Here is a 23,995-nt window from a genome sequence, read left to right on the forward strand (position 1 = left end):
AGTTGCCCTATAATAGTTATTATATATTAAAGTAATAATTACACTTGTATTTAATTATTTCAAACACCTTTTAACCTCTTGAAAATGAATATGTGATTTTGGTGATTGAATATTATTGTCTTGCAAGACAGTATAATTATTCTCTAGTTACCTTTGCATGCTGTCAGCAAAATGTAAATGCTGTTTTTGTTTTTATTTGAGAAATGATTTGATTTGGGTTCAGTGAATACATCTTCCGTATATATTTCTTTACATTAAAAGTGGTTATCTAACGTAGTTTTATTAGGGTTAATTCTCTTGTTTTTGTACATAATAAAAAATAAATGTTCTTATTAGTCATCAATATGTATTTCAATATCATCGAGAGATTTTGAGAAGAAAAAAAGAAAATGGTTGTCATCACTTTCACAGCTAATGCCCCTTTAAAATAAGATGTAAATGCACAGGTATCTGAATTTTAATCTAATTAGGAAAAAAAAGTGAAGAAAAAATATCTATATCTAAATAAATGGAGAGAGAGAGAGAGAGAGAGAGAGAGATTTCTTTTCTTTTCTTTATTTACATGTATATCTGAACATTGATTACAATTCAGATACTGGGTTTGTGAGTTGAAATTAATCAAATGAGAGTGGTAAAAATTCACCTTTATATCGTATAATTTATCCAGGTACGTTATTCTGGTTTGTGGAATGCTAATTGATACTAAGTTAGAATAATCTAAGCTGTATACCAAGGTAGGTCTTCATGGGGCTTTACGGCTCTATGCATCGCAAATAGAGATCGGGTTCAATGCGTCGGGCATGGGATTCACTCAATATTATATGCTGAGCGCGAAAGTTGATATCAACAGACGCCATGATGGTATACCGGTAAACATCTTGAACATGAATCGAGAACAGGAGTTGATGCAGATATTCTGAGGAGAATCTTCCAATCATTGAGTAAGTGATTTACTGTGTATCTTATAGTTATAAACTCTCTAATATATTGTTCAAAACGAAACTGACCATCGCTCATTGTATGTTGTTGCGTCAAATCTTAAGTCAGTGTTTACGTTTATAAATTTACATTCTGCATTCAATTTTTTGAAATTATGTGGAATTTATTTTTTTTAAAATTTCCTTTGTATGAGAATAGATTAGACTCCTTCTAGTTGCATTATCGTAGCCATCGCGGATTTTTTTCTTCTTATACATTTGGACAGGACCATATATATATAGGCACTTAAAAAAAAAATGGAGAGAGAGGGGAAAAGGCCGAAAAACAAACAAATAATTAGGCCTATTTCCGTAATAATTATGCTATTTTTTGTTTACTTTCTACTCGGGTTATATTTGCAAAACTGAATAGTTTATTCAGTAAATGGTGTTTTTTAATGAATGGTTGATTATTTTTTTTATTCAAATGCTTATGATTTGAACCCAGGTGTCCAGTTAGAAAAGTTAAACTGCATTATGATCAGGGATGTGACCTCCAGAATCTCAATTTTGTCATTCAATCAATGCATATACGTTATTAAAATGGATTGAAGATCTTGTCTTGGCAATAAAGTTAATTTGTACGTAAAGTCTGGTCAGCATGATATTAACAGTTGTACATCAAATATTGCATTTATTAGCCCAATGGGCTATAACGCAACATTGATTATTTCTCGGCTTTGAAAATCAGTGGCCTCAGGTGTCGGGCGACGGTAATTACATGTACACACTCCTGAATGATTCCTCCTATGTTAGACGCCTTGCAAACTTGTATATAGGACGGCCAATGGTATCTCGTAATTATTTACAATTTTATATCTTTTTCAGAATATATTTCATGATAGTCGTGAAGATACAGAAGTTGTGATGGTGTGTTGATAGGCTGTCTTCAACTTGCCATATCTGAGAGCTCCAACATGCAGGCCTGGATTAATGTGTATAAATCACTAATGAAGTTACTTAGTGTTATTTAGTTTTAAAAAAAGAATGACATTTCAATTTATACACACTTGCCAAGAAAATCTGATGAGACTGCTACATGTATTTGTGAGTAAAGGCACTCTGTCTTAACCGAAAAACTATTTACAGTTTATCACAACAAATGGATGGGACAGTAGAGTTGTTGCGGACAATATGTGATTGTGATGACCAAGTACTGAACAAGTGGAAGATTAGAAGAAGGTCCAGAATTCAATCATGTTTTTGATTCTAAGGCGCAAACAGCATGGAGATAGTCCTATTATTCTCCCATTCATCTATGATGGAGAAACTTGTGTAAATGTTTACAGTGTTCTCCCTAATAATTAAGTGCCCACAAGTCTGTATTAATTTATCAGAATATAAAGTCCTTCACAGTACTGACTTTAAAATTCATGTAGATTGTCTCCAGATTTTTCTGAGGAAAAGTGCATAGTTTACATGTGTGAATTTTAAATATATTTCATTCTTGTCTGCAAATGTTGCTGAAACCTGTTATTGATGCACAATGCACATAGTCATGTTATGCAAATGATAGACCTCCTTTTTAATTACATGTCTTTAAGATCATGTGAACTCCTTTGTCTTAATTGTATATACAATTCTAGCATTTATAGCATCATTTGTATAGCACTTGCTAGTTTAATAAGGATTTTATTTTTTAAAAACTTTCATTTGACATGATTGATCTAAAACGGCCAAAATTCACGAATCTATTTAAATCACAACCTGACCTTAGGCCAGAAAAGTGCCACAGTGGGTTGATATTTTTCTCTTGGATCTTAAAAGAAATTCTTTATGCAGCAGTTTCCAAATAAAATGTACTCTCTATTTTGTGTAATCAACTCCTCGTATACCTCTAATTTGACATTCCTCAAACTGTGTACAGTTGTTTTGAATACATTGAAGATGTGCATATGTGTTTTTGAAAGTGATCAGACATTTAAAAAAAAAAAATGTACATGTAGTTGAACTTAAGTCATTTTAAAGCATTTCTTGAATAGATGGTAACTATTTTGTGTAATCAAATCCTCATACACCTCTAAATTGACATTCCTTAAACTTTGAACAGTTGTTATGAACACATTGAAGATGTGCATGCGTCTTTTTGAAAATGATTAGACTTTTTTTTTTTTAAATTATGTGTAGTTGAACTTGTTATTTTTTATGCATTTCTTGAATAGATGGTACCTATTTTGTGTGATCAACTCGTGCACATCTTAATTGATATTCCTCAAACTTTGTACAGTAGTTATGGACACATTGAAGATGTGCATGTGTCTTTTTGAAAGTGATCAGACTTTTTTCAAAAAAATTACATTTAGTTGAACTTTGTCATTTTTTTAAAGCATTTCCTGAATAGTTGGTACCTATTTTTTGTAATCAACTCCTCTTACAGCATTTATTTGACATTCTTCAGACCTTGAACAGCTGTTATGGAAGCATTGTAAATGTGCATGTGTCTTTTCGGAAGTGATCAGGCATTCTTTGAAAAATTTACATGTGCATGGTGAAGTTGAACTTAGTCATTTTTTAAGCATGGTACTTTATGTAACCAACTCAGCTTTTACTTAACATTTTCCAAACCCTGTACAATATAGATGTTATAAAAACATTGAAGATATACATGTAACATTTTAAAAATGCTTTTCTCTTTTTTTTCTTTTTTCTTTTTTTGTTGAAAAATTCTACCTTTAATTTGTCATTTTCCCAGTATGTTTCTACTGTTGTTCCTATGATAGATAACATATTTTACAAGAACCTGGTCATTTCTGTTTTTGAATCTCTCTTTTTTTTAATTAGTATTTTTGAATATGTTAATTACTTGATATGTCATTGTTCTTGAAATTATATTAATTGAATTATTATTGTGTTTTTGTTTTGTAATATGACAGTTTATATAGGATCCCTTAATTTCGAGCAGACAGTGCCAGAAGTGTGCCGCAAGTTTGCCGCAAACTGTGTGCCAGAAGTGTGCAGCAAGTGTGTGCCGCAAGTTTGCTGCAAACTGTGTGCCAGAGGAAAAATTTGCATACGAAAAGTATACTTGCGGCAAACTTGCCGCAAATGCGCTGCAAATTTGCAGCAACTGTGTGCCAGAGGGCTTATATTTTGGTAAGGGTAAACATGCATTGAGACACACAATTTTAAAATTGACATTGTCTGACACAGTATAATTAATGATTAATACTGACTGTGCAAATATTAATTATGATGATTTTTTTCTAAGCATCATCCTAAGGACCCGTAGTGCAAGTTGAAATGGGCTTCCAGCCAACAACTTCAACAGCAATTTGCCATGAAAATCAGCAAGAAAGGTACAATATTTTCTATCTTAGTAAGATAGAATTTTTCATTTTAACACCAGACATTTATAAAGACAATTCTTAGTATATTAGATATTCATCTTTTTTTCAATATTTGAATATACAGAATATATTTTTTATAACAGGTACTTCATTTACATTGATGATGTCATATCCCCTGGACCCCACAACTTTACAGGTTACAGAGAAAATTCAAGAACTTCTGCAAAATGTGGGACTTGGATAGAATCAATAATGTATTTGTGATCCCAGAGCAATGGATATATTGTGCAACATACTAAAGTGTGAATTTAATGGAAAACAAGTACATGTACTCATGTATTACATCCCCTCTGAAAATAAATCCCACTTTTTTGCTTAATTGAAGGATATCCCTGGAAGTCCTGGGACTTCCTTGTGAAGTCCCACTTCTCCCATGTCCTAATGCAGTGGGATAATACAGGACTTCATGTTTCTGCATTTGTCCTGGAATATCCCACTTACATCAAGAGTGACTTTGCAAGAATTTCTAGGACATATTTATTACCTAAATGTCTTACAATGTCCCACTCTCATAGCAGCAGGTTTTTCTAGGACATTCTTGTGTTTTTCAGGACTTTATTATAAAATGAAGACGAAAACATCGTCCCAGAAATTCCCTAAAAATCTCATACTTGATACATTCAAGATAATGCAGGACTTTACATTGCTTTCCAGGACTTCGTATTAAAAGTATGCAAAGAGAGAAGTCTTGCAATTACCCTCAAAATCTTACAACCAGTAAAGTCAGATTATAAAGGACTTTAATGAGGGTTACAGGACTTTTAGATAATAATTGTTACAAAATTAAATCCTTGTCATATCAAAGAAAAGATTTTACATTTTCTGGATTACCTTGACATGTCATTGCTACATAGTTCAGGCTAAAAAAAAAACCTATAAGAACAGTGAATGATTCGTGGATAAGAACATTTATGTATACAACAACAATCATGTCATAATAAGTTGTAATAGAAAAGACTATATTTCATCAAAAGTAGACTTGAAAAATGTTGGCTATGAGAACACTTCTTATAAATTTATAATGACAACAATCTGAACTTGAATAAAAATCACTTTACTGTCAAATGCACTATTGAAATCCTCAATGTCACTTGAAAGACTACCATAATTTGAGTTTTGAGATGCTTCATCACAGGAGTTCAATCGGGTTTGTCATGTTTTTTTTAAGGTTAGAATATTGTCCAGTGTATTATTAAGATCATTTTGATAACAGATTTCCAGTTCCTGGGCTACCTTCTTCAAAATAAAGAAGATCCCTTTTTGTGAAAGAATGTTAAAAAATTCATCAGATTCTGTGGTAGGCTTTTCCATTTCCAGAGATGACACAGCGGCATTAATGTTCAAAACTGAACTTAAAAAAATGTCTGTATCAAAAGGATTGCAATTCAGGCTCAAGTGATGATAAGTTAAAAGGATTTTCCAATGTCACGGTCGTATCACTTGAAGTACCAATGGCATATCAACTTTTGGATGTCACCACTGAAGATTGCAGTTGATGTTTTAATATTTAGTACATTTAGGAATTCGCATGTTTACATCTTTCTTGCACAGCATGTACCTTTTGGGTTCTCAATCTCCTGCAATAATAATTAATTACAAATTATTAATGAAGAAACTTAATTTTCAAGACACTGATTAAAAATTTTATATTTAGAAAAGTTTCTTTGACACATCAATGTTTTGAGGTGCAAATAGCAATAAATTACCACTGATGGATACAATCAGCTTGCCATGCTAAATTTTGTAACCGTACTGTCCGTAGTTATTTTACGAAGCAGTAATAATTACAGAACAAGGTCAACTGATCGAAACAGAATCATAATGATGGATATCAATGATACAATGTTCTGGTGATTATACCCTTTCCATCTAGATCGAACCAGTCAATGGTTTACGTTAAAAAAAAGAGTAGCTTGTTTTGATATGTTAAGCTGTAAATAGAATGATTGTATCGAGGAATTTCGAGTGGTCCAGCGATCAAGCGTGTATTTTTCCAATGCATGTAATCATTTACAAACGTAAACAAAATAAGCATATGGTACTTACAGAGTGTCATCCGTTACCCCGTAGTCCTTTTTCATTTCGATGTTATTGATTTCCATTCACAAATCTTTAAATCATAAATGACTTCTTTGAAAGTTGTAACTTCCGGTGATGTCGTTTCAGTCAACTTGTACAATGTAAGAAGCTTGTCGTGTTTTTTTCTTCTCCCCGTTCTAATTCGATATAAGATATATCATGTATAAAATATATCATATGTATATATATATGAAGTCTTATACACTGGGTTTCCACTGGTCGATTGTATAACTTTTTACTGATCGTCTTTTGGTTACGTGTTGACCTGGGGACGAGTCAGTCAGTGTACGACCTGACGTTCACGCAAGTGATCAAAGCGCTTTTTTTTCAATGTTCCTTTCTGGGCGCGAAGTCAGGGAAATATTCGCAAGGATGGAGAACATTCAACAGAATCAGTATGCAATCAAGCATGGAATGGATTCCAGATAGGAATATAGGATTCACCTTACACTCAGAAACTGGGGGATAGGCCTAGTTGTTCAAAATACACGGCGTTGCTGGTTAGTATTTTTACTTTTGGTTTGTAATAATTCGTCTTTTTTCAAAATTTTTTTTGGTAGTCTAGTGGAATTGTCACACCTTAACAAATTATCATCCTGTTTCCAATATTTTTATCTAGTACATGTTCTCTTTCATTGTAGCATGGACTTGAAGAGATAGTTATGAATTTAGAATATCATCAAGTGACTTTTAATAAGGCACTGTTTTCAGTGGATGAACCGACATCATGCAGTGTGACAGGAAAACGCCCGTGAGACCAAAGATGGCTTAGATAAAAGGGAAGACGATGCAGAAGGTGCATATATACAAGTTCAAGACATAGATATTTTAAATTTTGCATGATGTTCATTTACAAAACCTGTTATGCAACCTCTCAAATAATTCATTATGCTATCTTTTAAGCCTCTGTACCAGAGAAAAATCCAGAGATGGCCCTCAAAGAAGTTAGAAACAAGATGAGAGACCGTCTCAAGTTGTTTAGGTCTGGAGCCACCTTCCCCCACCCACGAGTCGAAGAAATAGATCTTTGAACCAGGTTACCCGTGACATCAAGATAAACAAAATTCAACTTGAGGGACAATTTGATAATACCTGTTTAAAAAAATTTTTTTTAGCTCACCTGGGCCGAAGGTTCAAGTGAGCTTTTCTGATCAAAATTTGTTCATTGTCTGTCGTCGGCGAAAACTTTTCACATTTTCATCTTCTCCAGAACCACTGGGTCAATTTCAACCAAACTAAGTGACACAAAGCACCCTTGGGTGAAAGGCTTTCAAGTTTGTTCAAATGAAGGGCCATGCCCCTTCAAAGGGGAGATAATCGCAAAAATACGGTGGGGTCATTCAAAAATCTTCTCAAGAACCACTGGGACAGAGAAGCTGAAATTTACATGAAAGCCTCCTGACATAGTACAGATTCAAGTTTGTTAAAACCAATGACTGGGGGGGGGAGGGGGGGGGTTGGATTGGGTCTCAATAGGGGATCAAAGTTTTACTTACAAATATACAGGGAAAATCTTTATGAAAATTGTCTTCTCAAGAAACACTTGGCCAGAAAAGCTGAGATTTACATGAAAGCTTCCCGATATAGTGTAGACTCAAGTTTGTAAAATTCACAGGGTTGTCACTAACGCAAGAATAGGATCACAGAAATTTCATTGGGGTTTGTCTGATATGGCGAGTCCCGCAGACGTGTCTCGGACTCTGAGTAAAAATCATAATTTTACTTAGAAGCCCTGATTTGTGTATTAATTAAAACTCATAGGAAAAAATCTAGGTAAAACGTTACGCTCTAATGTGAACCGAGATGATACCACCGAGTTCACAGTGTCCCAATCCGACTTGTTTGTTTAGTGCAGTCAATTAGGTGCAAATTAGAATATAATATTGAAATTTAGATACAAAGTAAAAAAACATTTTGCCACTCACAGGCAGTTATTTATATATGTTTCTTTTTCTTTTTTTTTACAAATCAGGATCTATATTTAATTATAAATGTTTGTCTTCTGGTAGCCATTTTTATTGGAATTGAAAGTAGCGTAGTTTGTAAACTTTGGTAGATTTTACATCATTTTACAAACAAAATTAGTACGCATCTATTTTATCACAATAATTATTTAATTAAAATTTTGTTTAATACTGAATAGGGTTGTAACGATGATAGAGGATTCGGGGAAGTAATTCTGTTTGCAATGGGCAATTAGTTGTATGAGACCGAGTCGTGAATGATTACTTTTAATTTCATGTGTACAAAGTGATCACTGCACTGTTATGCATGGGCTAGACGAAAATTAACTGATTTTTGTCATTTGTTGAAGATGAAAGTGAACAGAGGTACGACATTAGCTTGTGTTCACTCGGTATAAATAAAGGTGTAGGAAAAATCTAAATGACTCTTTAATTCAACTTTCATGGGACTCGTCAAATTTTCATAGGACTCAAGCTGCTTACAAACCATGATACCGGGACTCGTCTTCAATATTTTCTAGTGACAACCCTGAATCGTGGCCCCCAAGGGTAGGTTTTGGCCACATTATAGGGACAAAAGTTTTACATACAAGTATATGGGAAATCTTTAAATATGGACCAAGATGACTAAGGTGAGTGATGTGGCCCATGGACCTCTTGTTTAATTATTTGTTTACGTAAGAAATAGTGCTTTTTAGCTCACCCCAGCCATAATTTAAATGAACTTTTCAAAGTACTTGCTTTGGAAGTTCATATAAGTATTGCTGAAATTTATGTATATGTATGTTAAATAAATTTTATTATCAGATTATCATTTTGATTCGTAATTTCATTCTTAATTGCCACTTTTACAGAAAAGATATCACATATCCTGGATCTCGAGTTTTATTCCACAGTAGGGTTAAAGACCAAAACAGGTTAGTAGGATAAATTGGGACTTTCCAGGAGTCCTGCATCAACTCAAAAAGCAGGATTTTTAGGGAGATCCAATAAAATCCTGCAAAATCCCAGTCCTGTCTACTGGGACTTTCCAAGACATGTCCAGAATAATCCCACTTTTTCCCCTTTCAGATTGCAGGATTAAGTGAGACTTTGCAGGACTATAAAAGGCAAATTTAAGTGTTCAAATTATCCTTAAAAGTCCTGAAATGTCCCACTGCCAATACCGTCCCTCTAATTCCTTGTCAATCTCAGTTTCAAAAAAGCAGGACTTTTCAGGACAATCCTGATAAATCCTGGGATTTTGTCTTGGGACTTCCTGGGATATCCTGCTGTATTTTCAATGGGGAAATTATCCTTAAAAGTCCTGAAATGTCCCACTGCCAATACCGTCCCTCTAATTCCTTGTCAATCTCAGTTTCAAAAAAGCAGGACTTTTCAGGACAATCCTGATAAATCCTGGGATTTTGTCTCGGGACTTCCTGGGATATCCTGCTGTATTTTCAGAGGGGATGTCTTTTTTAACGACAATAATATTGTATAAATATAGAGGAAGTGTCATTGTTGATTATTCTAAGTTTTTGATATATCAAAATCAGTAAACATTTCTAAATGAAAATAAAATACCAATTTTATAACTTTAATCAATGTGTTTGAATTTCTCATTTTCTAACAACCCCCCCCCCCCAACCCCGTTACACACACTCAGTGCATATATACTGTGAATGCAATATGCATGCATTCTAAGTTATCCAAGCGAGTTTTTGTTTCAGTGTGAGACTACAAGTAGGACTCATAAACTTATGAAGAGACATATATATTTGTGAGAGCAAGATAGCTGATATGAGTCTTGAGATCAATGGGTCGAGCCGTGGTGGTGGTCTAGAGGTTAGAGCGTTCGCCCCGCATGCGAAAGGCCAGGGTTCGAATCCCGGCCGCGACAGACCTGAGTTGTTGAAACAGGTAGTGACAGTTCCATTGCCAAACGCTCAGCATCAGGTGTGAATGTCACTGGTCCTCGGAGATGACCTTCAAAACGGATGCCCAGTGTCACAGTAGATGTGGCACGCTAAAGAACCCTCACTGCTCAATGGCTGTAAGTGCCGAGCAAAGGCCTAAATTTAAAGCCGTTCACCGGTCTTGGTAATGTCTCCATATGAGTAAAAAATTCTCGAGAGACGTTAAACAAGATACAATCAATCAATCCATGGGTCGATTGGGTGGAAATCTTTCCATTGATATTAAATATAAAGTTGTTATTTAAACATATTTGGTGCACTATGCTGTATAATCATATCAATTTCTTATAATAGGTAATCGTGTCTGGTTATTATAAAAAAATGTATGAAAAATAACTAAATATTAATGCAATCATTGTGAGTGCAAAAAGGTCAATCGCAAGAGCACATACATAATTGCATTGGCGGATATAAGGGGTGGGGTGGGGGAGGGGGGGTGGGGGAGTGGGGGGGGGGGGGGGGCAACCGGCGCGAGCCCCCCTAAAATTTTCAAGTTTAAAGTAAATCGTGGTCTCTTGTTTAGAGAAATATATACGATAAAAGAAGCCATAATTTCCTCCACTCTCAGAGAAATAAATGTCTGACAAACTCTTTTGATTTATTGAATTACTTTTAGTGGGAGAACTGCTACTTTTTCCAAAAACCCTTAAAATTTACGTTATTTTATTAATTTCACCTTATTAAAAATGACAGAAAATAATAAAAATGACTACATAGGAGACATATTTTAAGCCCTAAAAAATCTGTAAAATCCAGGAGTTTCTGGGGAATCGCCCCCCCCCCCCCCCCTTTCAAGGCGGCCCCCAGACCCCTACCTCATACAGTTGCACCCCCCTCCCAACTTCAATTCCTGATCCGCCCCTGAAATAGCTTACAGAAACCTTCTTATTGTCATGTTCAATTTTCAAAGAGGTAATTTGGGAATGCTTAAACATTCTAAGTTATAAAAAGGTCAGTAGTTTATCTTCTCAATGCACCGAGTGCAATTCATGACGTCTATGTTCCTGCTCATTCTTTCTCCTCCATACCATGCAGTATATTAAAGGGGTTGGGATGTAATGGAGACATTTGTTTTAACAAATATAAATTGTATTTCAATTTTTTGTGGGGATTTTTATTTGGGAAAACTCTTGATATTAATCATCAAATATGATGACGTATGATAAATCTATATTCTGAGTGTAAGTGCACAAAGGTCAACAACGAGAACTACAACAAAATATAAGCTAAAATTTGAAATACATACTTTCTGTATTATATTTATTAATTCAAAAAAGGTATTACAAAGAATCTTCGAATTTCAGCAAGCTGTTTTTGATGGATTGTTTACAACATCTTTTAATAACCCTTTTTCTTACGAAAATGTGTAGTTTGTTAAAAGCAGGTGGGGTTAGGAATTTTTTGCTAGTTCCATATTGAACCCCATTATGGTGTATAATTTTTTTCATATATTTTACTTACTAATAGACTGACCACTTAATGAAATAAAATAAGAAATTTGATGGGTAATTTTTTTTGCAGCTTAAGCAAAGGTATGACCCTGTGTGCAAATATTGTGCACTGTTTTAAGGTAATTGGCCAATGTAGCTCTGTTGAAGTAATGTTGTTGCATGTTAATAATGATTGCTGAACTTGAAATTGATGTGTAATATACAATTATGTGAAAGGTTGTTTGGAACCATATATGACAAGTTATGATCCTTTTTACAATAAAAATGTTATAGCTCTATTTGTATATTGCTCTCTACTTATTTTTCTTCACTTTTTACGCTTTACAAGGACTAAAGAAGGTGTTGTTAAAATCGCCATATTTCTCAAAAACAAGGTCGATTACCTACATTGATTTTTTATTATATTTTATATCGAAGCTTCATCATAAACATATATCAAAATAAAAAAAATTCAATGGTTAATTTTTTTAGCATCAACCTATCAATCTCTACCTTAAATTTAATTCAGATTATTGCTTAGGAAAAGTTGTGCCAATCCGTCGAGCAAAATGCGATTAATATTATTGTGTATTAAGAGAAGACGAAAAATGTATTTGAATATGAATTTGCTCGACGCATGGGCTGTATGTTTTCTGAAAGGAAAACACCCTGAATTTATGAAATTTTTCATTGATTTTGGCATTTTTATGCCAACTTCACGCTCCTGTCATACAACACAAAGCAATTTCGGATCAAATTAAACCTAGTTTTGATTTGCTTATATATTCCTTATTTGAATGCCAGATTTTGGGACCCCTACTGAAATCATCTATTTTCTGGGCCAGATGACAGTAGAAACTGTACCTACTTCTTCCTTTTACATATACCATTGGAAAAGCCTTATAACAACATTTACAACCAATATCAAAGCTTTATTAGCTTCCAGAATTCCACTCTGCCCACAAACCATAACCTACTAAATCCAATCCAGCTATTCCAATTTCATTTTCGTCCACATAGTCAAATTAAAATTTGCTCATTCTAAATCAAATGCAAAATTACAATCAAATCCAAAGTCATTAATGAATCTGAATGTTTGCATCAAACAAAAACAAAAAAGCAATTCAAATGAACATTACAGTCAAAGTGAGAATGTGCCATTTCTCTATCTTATATGCAGGTGTTGTTTGCAATAGAGCCGTCTCATTTGCTGGTCAAGCTAAACTAAAATTTTTGAGACTTTGACACACAGGTGTTCAGTTTTTGATAGGCAGTTCACAAAACAGTGGTAAGACGCACCAACTGAGTGTAGTCCTTTAACCTTTAGACCCATGCCATGGAAAGTCAATATGAATCTTCCTCCATTATTTAATTCCTACATCTAATGTAGTAACTACATTGAGAGGACCCATCTGGAAAAGCACACTATAATTGCATATCAATGGAAAACATCAGTTATAAAATACGCTGCAAACCTGTTTAAGTGGGAAAAGACAAAAATATGCCAAGACAACACATGCTTACCCATGGAGTACGGCTGCTTTATAAGGAATTGTAATCTTGTGCTGGCCATTTCTAGATTTGACAATGATCTTTCCTGACCAATGTTTCCTATGCAAAGCCTTCTCAGCTAAAAATAATGAATGAATATTAGTACTACTTCTACCATACCAGGAACAAAAACATGCAAGCTGACAAAGATAGAATTCAGTTTCACTAAATTTTTTTTTTTTTAAGACAATGTTTTCTATTTCAAAGTTTGTAATTTTTTTCAATACAGATAATTATGAACATAATACACATGTGTATGATATGCACCCAGACTTTAGGGGGGGGGGGAAATCTGAACAAGAGGCCCATGGGCCAGATTGCTCACCTTGGTTCTGCTGTTGTTCAGCTATTGTGATTTTTCGCAATTTTCATTCCCATGAAAAATTTTGACCCCATATAGTGGCCCCAACCTAGCTCCATAATGTCACAACATAACCATGATACCAGGTCACAAAGTAAACAAGAGGTCCATGGGCCACATCGTTCATCTGAGTCACCTTAGCCCTGCTGTTGTTCAGGTGCTGTGATTTTTACATCATTTTTTTTTTTCAATCTTTATTCCCATGAAAAATTCCGTAGGGTTCTGATATAACTGAGCTTGAATTCACACAACATGGGGATGCCTCAACACCAATACCATGACCTTACTGTTCTGGAATAAGGTCAAGGTTACATACATCATGGTATGAAATGAAAGGCCTCACCATAAGAAATCTATATACAAAATATAAAAGTTCTACCTTAAAGAATTCAGGAGATATTGAATAGGTCATACTCTAAGTACAAGTTCACACACTGTGGAATCACAATGTCTTGCCATAAAGAATCTATATATATATATATATACAGTAAAATATCTCTATCTCGAAGTCCGAGGGTCCTCGAAAAAACTTCGAGATATCCAGGGGTTCGAGATGTCCAAAATCGATCTTGAATATTTATTTTTTGAAGGAGGATATTTGATGCATATTATGGGATTTGCATTATCAACAACAACCTTGTTGCCGTTTCTTATAGTTTAATACAAGTTGATAAATCAAATTGTGGAATTTCAAAGACAAACATTTCGGTTTTTAAAAAAATATATATAAAAATCCAATATTCACAATGTGTTTCAAAATTAAGATGGTCGTGCCTGTATGCTTACTTTAAGCTTACTGGTGTCCAGGCTCGACTGGGATGTAGCTATTGCGTTGTAGTGAAAGAACCTATCACGTAAGAAAACAAGACGGATATTTTTAAAAAAACCCACTTTTAAATGTTAATTAAATAAATTTTCGTGTTTTCTCTGTTCTAGTTTTAATGATGAAGCATGTATTATTAAATGCATTATTGTTATTATGAGCGTAATGCTTCAAGCGCACTTCGACGATTTTGTGAGTTTATCTAACCCGCATGTTAATGATATAGCGTGTATCATTCAAAACACCACCCCTGGAATCGGGCGTGTTGGTTCATAATTGGCGGTGAACTCCAGTCGTAATGTTGGAAGGTTTCACTAATCACCCAAGCTGTTGGACCATTTATTGCGACCTGGGTCTACTCGAAAAAGGCGAGCTTGGATTAGCTGTCATTAATTATAATTGAGGTAGCCGCGGGTAGGAATGTGTGACTTAACGACGCCAGGCAGAGCGGAAAATTGACTGTACTTCGAGATAAACCAGGTGAATTTAGGGCATGGGACCTTGAAAATACTTCGACATAAGCGGAGTATTCGAGATTACCGTGTTCGAAATATCAGAAGTTTTTGTAATCATTTATATATGGAAAACGGCCGGGACCGGCGGTCGACTTCGAACTAAGCAGGGTATTCGAGATAAACCATATTCGAGATACAGATATTTTACTGTATATATATATATATATATATATATATTAAAAGAAATATAATAAACAGTACACAACGTTAAAATTTTAACGCAAGCGCTTTCATTTTATAATCCTCAGGCGTTACATTTTTAAAAAAATGTAATGCCTGAGGATTATAAAAATAAAAGTGCTTGCATTAAAATTTTAACGTTGTGTACTGTTTATTCTATTTCTTTTAATATTTTATACCAGACACTGTGAATTTTCAAAAACACAATTTGGATATATATATATATATATATAAATAAATATATCCAACGATGACTAAGTACACATTTAATTAAATGTGGAGTCATCGTTGGATATATTTTTTCTACTTATACCATGGACATTTTGTGCAATTTTACTAATATATATATATATATATATATATATATATATATATATATATATACATACACACACACACACACAGTGGAACCCTGTTATTACGTCCCCCCTTTAATACGTTAGTCCGCATATTACGTTGGAATTTCAAAGCACAAAACCATTTCTTAACAAACCTATATAAAATAGACCTCATTATTATGTTGTCCTAAGATGCTGGGACTCGGTATTACATTGTAAAAATTCCGACAAAAACGTAATAAACCCCTAATTATTCAAAAGTGATTCTCAAAATGATAAGCTATTCATACCTTGACTGCCTGAGGCAGTCTCCACGTAAATTTCCTGGTCTGTTTGGGGATTAGAGACGCTTGACTGGTCACGCTTTGATAGACCTAGGGACATCAATACAGGTGAATACCCCGTATCGAAGCCAGCGATAAACAATTAAATAATGTTTATTTAGAAATTGTACTTTATGAAATTTACTTCATTTTTCATAATTTGATAATCAAAGAAATAATAATTTCTCAACCACCTGCATGTTCAGCATAGTGTGATTACCTTCGCTATCAAAACTCTATTTCCGGATATGTACAGCTTTGGCACCAAACATGAAGGACAAGATTTATTGTAGCAATGTTAAAACAGCTTGGGTAACTGCTTTGACATAGGTGACTAAAGGTGTTCAATTAAAAAATTGTCCATTGTTTGGACATGCAGCTTGGGTGTTCGTAAATCTTGTCCATACATACACCGATCAAACTGTCCTGTGTTATTGGCCGATTCATGTACGGCATTTACCTCAGTGAATATTCTAAAATCCCTTGATGTGCACATGATTTAAGTCTCAATATACCTGGCGAATTGCCAATACGAAGCTAAAGTGACCAGGGTTAAAATGTAAATATGTTAAAAGAGTATTTTATAGAATTTAAATAGTTTCATTGTTATTGATATCTGTATTAATATAGGGAGGTGACCATTCTACATTGATCCAGTGCCTTTTTATGGGATTCGAAACTGTGACTGTGAGATGTATGAGAGTTTGACTTCTAGGCGGGCAATTCTACTTTCACTTTAAACGGTAAGTTGAAAAGAGCATGCTGCATCTTTGATGTAAAATATCTCGAAAAGGAATCAAGGACCCTATTGCAAATTTGGCCTTGTTGGAAAGGTTAGGAATTTTGCTGAAAGTTGATATCTGTCATTATACTGGGGAAATTTTTTTTTTTGAATTAGGAGGGGTTGAAAATGGGTATATTTTCCTCATTTTTGTTGCTTTTTTACTTCCAGGATGGCAGGTGCCTGAGTGTATCTCGACCCATTTCCAGGCTAGCATCAGATGTCATGATGGACCTTTAAAATCTTTCACATGTGTGCTTTCAAGAACCATATACATTATTTTTGAAAATTGGTTGCCATGGTAATAAAATCTGAAAATTAACACATGGGCTTCTGAAGGCGAATTTTCCTCCATTTCCTGGTAGTTTGTGACCTTAAGCACAAATCAGCTTGAAACTTGAATTTTCCAGGCAAGAATTTTTTTGTTTATTGTGTTTAAATATGATGTTTATGCTTTAAATATGAGGTTTATACTTAATATTATTGATTTCATTGAAATTGAAGGTCATCGATTAGTAAATATGTCAGAAGTATTCTTAGCAATTGGTCGAGTGTGAGTGCAAGAAATTTCTCCTCAGCCATAAATTTTCTATGAAAGTTTTTTGCAATGCTAATGATGGATGGATGTGTGTGTGTGTGTGTCTGTGTGTGTGTGTGTGTGTCTGTCTGTCTGTCTGTGTGTGTGTGTGTGTGTGTGTGTGTGTGTGTGTGTCTGTCAATCAGTGAGTGTGTGTGTCTGTCTGTCTGTCTGTGTGCGTGTCTTTCTGTGTGCATACGTGCGCGCGCATGCATGTGTACGTGTCTGTCTGTGTGTCTATGTGTTTGTCTGTGTGACTGACTATGTGTTTGTGTGTCTGTCTGTCTATGTGTCTGTCTGTCTGTGTGTGTGTTTGTCTGTCCGTGTGTGTGTTTGTCTGTGTGTGTGTTTGTCTGTCTGTATATGTATGTATGTGTGTTTGTCTGTCTGTACATGTATGTTTGTCTGTGTATACCCATTCTATGTGTGTGTTTATCAGTGTGTGTCTGTCTGTGTGTGTTTGTCTATGTATGTGTTGTGTGTATCTGTCTGTGTGTCTGTCAGGTAGTCATAGAGAAACAGATAAAGCTTCAGAATATAAATTTCAATTTTATTGAATTCACTGTATATTGCATAAGGATCACTAACATAGGTGTGATACACTGTACATCTAGTGGAGTACACCGACTTTTCAGAAACTTTTTGATATGTCATCCATACGCATCCTGGCATGAAACTGCTTCGCTTCTGTTTGTCTATTTGAATTACACCAGTGGATCTACATAGGCTAGCTTAACTATGACATCATAATATAACACGTAATGTGATGTCATAATAGAGTAATGACATCAGATTTTTTTTTTTTTTTTCTTGGCTAGAGTTATCTTCCTTGACAAATATTCTTCTTCATACAAAGGTGTCTTATTTTGACTTATGTTTATTAGATAAAAGCATGATATCAGGGTAATTTATTAAAGATGTGACGGTTTAGACGAACCAATTTTTAGGGCAAATTTCTCATTGAAATAAGTTTTTTTGAACTTGAAAAAACAAAAAACAGACTCTCCAGGATTGCTCAAGTTAACATCCTTACTGGCCATTTCAGGGGTTTTTTCTCTACAATTCCTTTTATTTCACATCAAATTTCCTTAAAATACAATTCTAGTCTTTATTTGGAATCAAAATCGCATGTATTTCACTCAGTTCTGGGTCTTTTATTCTATTTTCAACTTTACCAAGGGGAAGAACTCTGCTGGAAACAGTGATGTGAAGAGGGCAGTTTTTGTTCACTCATTTCAAGATATAATTAACAATAACTCCCCATGTATGATACATCATTTTACTCGGAAAAACTTAAATTTTTAAACAGTATAGGTATTTCATGATGTCGTAGAATTTCCGCAGTCTTTAAAGTCTCAATATACCTGGCGAATTGCCAATACGAAGCTAAAGTGACCAGGGTTAAAATGTAAATATGTTAAAAGAGTATTTTATAGAATTTAAATAGTTTCATTGTTATTGATATCTGTATTAATATAGGGAGGTGACCATTCTACATTGATCCAGTGCCTTTTTATGGGATTCGAAACTGTGACTATGAGATGTATGAGAGTTTGACTTCTAGGCGGGCAATTCTACTTTCACTTTAAACGGTAAGTTGAAAAGAGCATGCTGCATCTTTGATGTAAAATATCTCGAAAAGGAATCAAGGACCCTATTGCAAATTTGGCCTTGTTGGAAAGGTTAGGAATTTTGCTGAAAGTTGATATCTGTCATTATACTGGGGAAATTTTTTTTTTTGAATTAGGAGGGGTTGAAAATGGGTATATTTTCCTCATTTTTGTTGCTTTTTTACTTCCAGGATGGCAGGTGCCTGAGTGTATCTCGACCCATTTCCAGGCTAGCATCAGATGTCATGATGGACCTTTAAAATCTTTCACATGTGTGCTTTCAAGAACCATATACATTATTTTTGAAAATTGGTTGCCATGGTAATAAAATCTGAAAATTAACACATGGGCTTCTGAAGGCGAATTTTCCTCCATTTCCTGGTAGTTTGTGACCTTAAGTGCCATCATTCAGCGTTATAAATGAAATCTTCGTGCATCATTATATTTTTTTTAATGTGGATTGCGCTTAATTTGTTCTCCATGTTTATCGTTGGTGAGAAAAGTGTGTAAGTGTATCGTGTCCGTTTTGTGTCTATAGTTTTGTTATTTTTTGGTGGGATTTTTTTTTATTGTGTTGTGTATTGTGTAATAAGAGAACTTAATAAAAACGATGTTTTGATATTTTTTTTATACGAATGTTGAATACGAACCGGAACAAGTTATTGAGAGAAATTTACATGAACGCATTGTGTTAAAGTTGAACAAAATGGAGGTCCAAACAAATGCAGAAAAGCAACGTTTATCAAAACATCCTTATGTATCCTACACCAGAAATAAAGAAAAGGGATAAGAACATGAAGAATTACAGACATTAAAAATAAGATTTAAATAAAACAAAGTATCATAGTCTTTTAAACAAAGAAACAGTAAAGATATATTCACACACCCCTTCACGGAGTACCAATGGAAGATATACAATTTCCAAATGATATTTTTAATGGATTTCACTTGGAACGTTTATTACGTTGCCCCCGGTATTACGTTATTTTATCGTGACAAAATGGAAAACGTAATAACGGGGTTCCACTGTATATATATATATATATAACACGAAAGCCCTTCCTTAAATACTTCAGGAAACATTAAATAGGTTATGTTTTCTTAACAAGAGGCCCATAGGCCTTATTGGTCACCTGAGTACTAGTTAAAAGTATCACTAGTCTCAAGGGTTATGAAATGTAGAAGAAATTTCCTGTTCTGAATATCTAAGCTAAATTCTAATGTTCAGCAACAGTATAAAACAAGATGTGTTCTTAAAACTTCACTGCCCTAAAAAATGCATACACTGATGAAAGGCTTTAAATAATAGGTGTATTAACATTAAAACATCAAAATATATGACTAATTTGGACTCATCCTAAAATCATAACCCTGGGTTGTGAAATTCATCATTTTTTTTTTTTTTTTTTTTACATATTCTGCTATTTCTAAGTATGCATTTAGATTTTATACAGTATCGGCAAACTTACACATAAATACTATATACTAAGTTTGGCCCCACCCTGGGGTCAAAAACCTTACTCTGGGGATCATCAAATTTACAATTTTGGTAAAAGACTACCTCCTCTATCCATTTAGTTTCAATTTATTATCAAAAGCACTAAAGAAAATGTTATTTTTAAAGTGTTTTACACATAAACACTATATAATAAGTTTGGCCCCGCCCTGGAGTCGGAACCCCTACCCTCAGGATCATGAAATTTACAATTTTGGTAGAGGCCTTCCTGCTCTACATCACCATGCATTTAGTTTTTATTACATGTGTGTGGTTCTCGAGAAGATTTTTGAAAATTTGTCATTTTTGGGCAGTTTTTGCCCTGCCCCTATGGCCCCAGGGGTGCAGGAATCCTGAGATTTACAATTTATGTTCCCTTTGTTCCAAATATGTTTCATACCGAATTTGAAAAGAATTGGAATGATCGTTATCAAGAAGTAGTTAAAAATTTCTATTGTTCACACATTTAATAACTGACCATTTTGGTCCCACCTCGATACCAAAACCCCTACCTCTGGGATCATCACATTTACAATTTTGGTAAAGGACTACCTGTTCTTTCTAAATATCTATTTACTTTCAATTTAGTATCAATAGCAGTAAAGAAAGATGTAATTTAAGTGTTTTACACAAAAACACTATATAACAAGTTTGGCCCCGCCCTGGGGTCAAAACCCTTACCCCAGGGGATTATGAAATTTACAATTTTGGTAGAGGCCTTCCTGCTCTACATCACTATGCATTTAGTTTTTCTTGCATGTGTGTGGTTCTTGAGAAGATTTTTGAAACTTGGTCAATTTTGCGCAGTTTTACCCTGCCCCTAGGGCCCCAGGGGTGCTGGAGTCCTGAAATTTACTATCTATGTCCCCCTTGTCCCAATAATGCTTCATACCAAATTTGAAAAGAATTGGACTGGTAGTTATTAAGAAGTTAAAAATGTTCAATTGTTAACGTATGACTGACGACGGACAACAACCGATCGCAATAGGTCACCTAAAAAAAGAAAAGAGAAAACTGGCTTAGATCTGTCACATTACACTCATTTTTGTTATTTCAAGGTAGCTTATTGAAAACGAAAGTACGTTTTTAATTAATTCTACAATGTTTACTAATCAAGTAAGATTCTATAATAGCTTACGGACTTCACCTCACTTATGAAACAGTATTAAAGGTGGAAGTAGTAACTCTGGAGCAAGCATATCGGAGTTTATTAGCAAAACGTGTTAATTTATAAATATAGATTTTCTCGACAAAAATCGCTTCCAAGGTCCTCCGAATCCATAATAAATATGAATATGTGCATATCTCTGATGTGTCTAATGATTTCAGGGCAGTCAACTAGATCATACGCTGACAGATTTGTAACATTTATTATCTCGACTAGGTGTCATTTGTGTTCTTGTACGTATCCATGGGTGTTGATTAAAAGAAAATACCACTCCACATTCGATAACAGCACACAATTGTAGTCAACCGAATTTTCGCTGTCATTTGAGCAAACAAGTCAGCGATTTTTTTCTACCCATTGGTACTGGTACCGGTACCCATTCAATTGGGAAAAATAGCATCAAAATCGAACAAATTGGGAATTTCCTACCAACGTATCGGCAAATGATTTCAACCAAATCAAAAGAAAAGAAAGAACAAAACAAGAAGTATTCATCTCTTTACAAACTTTTTTTACGGTAATATTTGCTGTTGTGAGACATAAGGAATCATCGTAGGCTCGTTTTAGAATTGTCATAGCTCTACAATACGTGATCTGTACTTTCCATTTAATACCAGAAGTGAACATTTTAGTTAACTCGAACAACGTTTCAGACTAAGTAAATTACGATGTCAGCGGTCTATTTTTCGGCAAGTGAATTGGGAATTTTTAGTCTCAAAATTGGGAAAAATCAACGGTTTTTGGCATTGGGAATGGTACCGTTTATCGGTACCAGTTATATAACGAAAAAAATTGCTGCAAGTCACGTGACTTAAAACAAAGCTTGACAGTTTGTTAAAATGTTTTCACGAGATTGTTTATGTGATAAAAGAACCCATAAAATTTACATAATGGCACCGGTGCTGACATTTTCCTGGCATGGTAAATATCAAAATCATAAACAAGAGGCCCATGGGCCACATCGCTCACCTGAGTCACCTTGGCCCATATCTGAAGACTTTCCATATATATTTGCATGTAAAACCTTAGTCCCTATTATGGACCAAACTACCCTTTGCAAACTTGAATCTACACTATGTCAGAAAGCTTTCATGTAAATGTCAACTTCTTAGGCCCAATGGTTCTTGAGAAGAAGATTTTTAAAGCTTTTTCCTATATTTGTATGTAAAACTTTGAACCCCCCCCCCCCCCCCCCCCCCACTTGTGGCCCCATCCTACCCCCCGGGGACCATGATTTGAACAAACTTGAATCTGCACTATGTAGGAAAGTTTTCATGTAAAAATCAGCTTTTCTGGCTCAGTGGTTCTTGAGAAGAAGATTTTTCCTATATATTTGTATGTAAAACTTTGATCCCCTATTGTGGCCCCATCCGACCCCCAGAGGCCATGATTTGAACAAACTTGAATCTGCATTATGTCAGGAAGCTTTCATGTAAATCTCAGCTTTTCTGGCTTAGTGGTTCTTGAGAAGAAGATTTTTAAAGTTTTTCCCTATATATTTGTGTGTAAAACTTTGATCCCCCCCCCTTGTGGCCCCATCCTACCCCCGGGGGCCATGATTTGAACAAACTTGAATCTGTACTATGTCAGAAAGTTTTCATGTAAAAATCAGCTTTTCTGGCTCAGTGGTTCTTGAGAAGAAGATTTTTAAAGATTTTTCCTATATATTTGTATGTAAAACTTTGATCCCCTATTGTGGCCCCATCCAACCCCAGGGGCCCATGATTTGAACAAACTTGAATCTGCATTATGTCAGGAAGCTTTCATGTAAATCTCAGCTTTTCTGGCTTAGTGGTTCTTGAGAAGAAGATTTTTAAAGTTTTTCCCTATATATTTGTATGTAAAACTTTGATCCCCACTTGTGGCCCTATCCTACCACCGGGGGCCATGATTTGAACAAACTTGAATCTGCAATATGTCAGGAAGCTTTCAGGTAAATTTCAGCTCTTCTGGCCCAGTGGTTCTTGAGAAGATTTTTAAATGACCCCACCCTATTTTTGCATTTTTGTGATTATCTCCCCTTTGAAAGGAACATGGCCCTTCATTTGAACAAACTTGAATCCCCTACACCTAAGGATGCTTTTTGGCGAGTTTGGTTGAAATTGGCCCGGTGGTTCATGAGAAGAAGATGAAAATGTGAAAAGTTTACAGACAGACGGACGCCGGACAAAATGTGATCAGAAAAGCTCACTTGAGCCTTCGGCTCAGGTGAGCTAAAAAGCCAGGAAATCGTCAGATATTTCAGACTAATCACATGGCTGTATCGCATAATGTAAAAAAAAAAAAAACTACCAGGAATTAAAAATTACCAAGGGGACAAGGAATGCAGAATTCGGGTGTTTTAAAATATTTGAATTTTCCAAAATTTTTGTACTGTAACATGAGCCTAGGTTAAAATTCTTTGACTGGGCGTTAACAAATGTAAAAATCATTCTGATCTACATAACTTTATGTTTGTTTCAACGATCTGATGACATAATTCCTTTTTTTCATCTATCGTGACGTCATGTCAGTATTT

The 23,995-nt window shown here is 34.7% G+C and overlaps 1 protein-coding gene and 2 long non-coding RNA genes across 8 annotated transcripts in view; 2 read left to right on the forward strand and 1 right to left on the reverse strand.

Annotated features, from left to right (window-relative positions):
• Positions 1–23,995, reverse strand: part of LOC125682081 (transmembrane protein 131-like) — a 212,392-nt gene that overhangs the window by 140,357 nt on the left and 48,040 nt on the right. For all 6 annotated transcript variants that reach the window (XM_048922470.2, XM_048922475.2, XM_048922474.2 and 3 more), the window contains exon 12: positions 13,280–13,385. In XM_048922470.2, the coding sequence (XP_048778427.1) occupies positions 13,280–13,385 (106 nt within the window). The remainder of the gene's footprint in view (positions 1–13,279; positions 13,386–23,995) is intronic.
• LOC125682798 (uncharacterized) lies at positions 6,504–7,405 on the forward strand. Its single transcript, XR_008800051.1, has 2 exons — positions 6,504–6,903; positions 7,045–7,405. It is a non-coding gene; the product is annotated as an uncharacterized LOC125682798 (long non-coding RNA).
• On the forward strand, positions 16,072–19,127 carry LOC130051797 (uncharacterized). The gene is made up of 2 exons (XR_008800049.1): positions 16,072–16,589; positions 16,799–19,127. It is a non-coding gene; the product is annotated as an uncharacterized LOC130051797 (long non-coding RNA).

This window comes from Ostrea edulis, chromosome 2, assembly GCF_947568905.1.
Source record: "Ostrea edulis chromosome 2, xbOstEdul1.1, whole genome shotgun sequence".
Classification (NCBI taxonomy): Eukaryota; Metazoa; Mollusca; class Bivalvia; order Ostreida; family Ostreidae; genus Ostrea; species Ostrea edulis.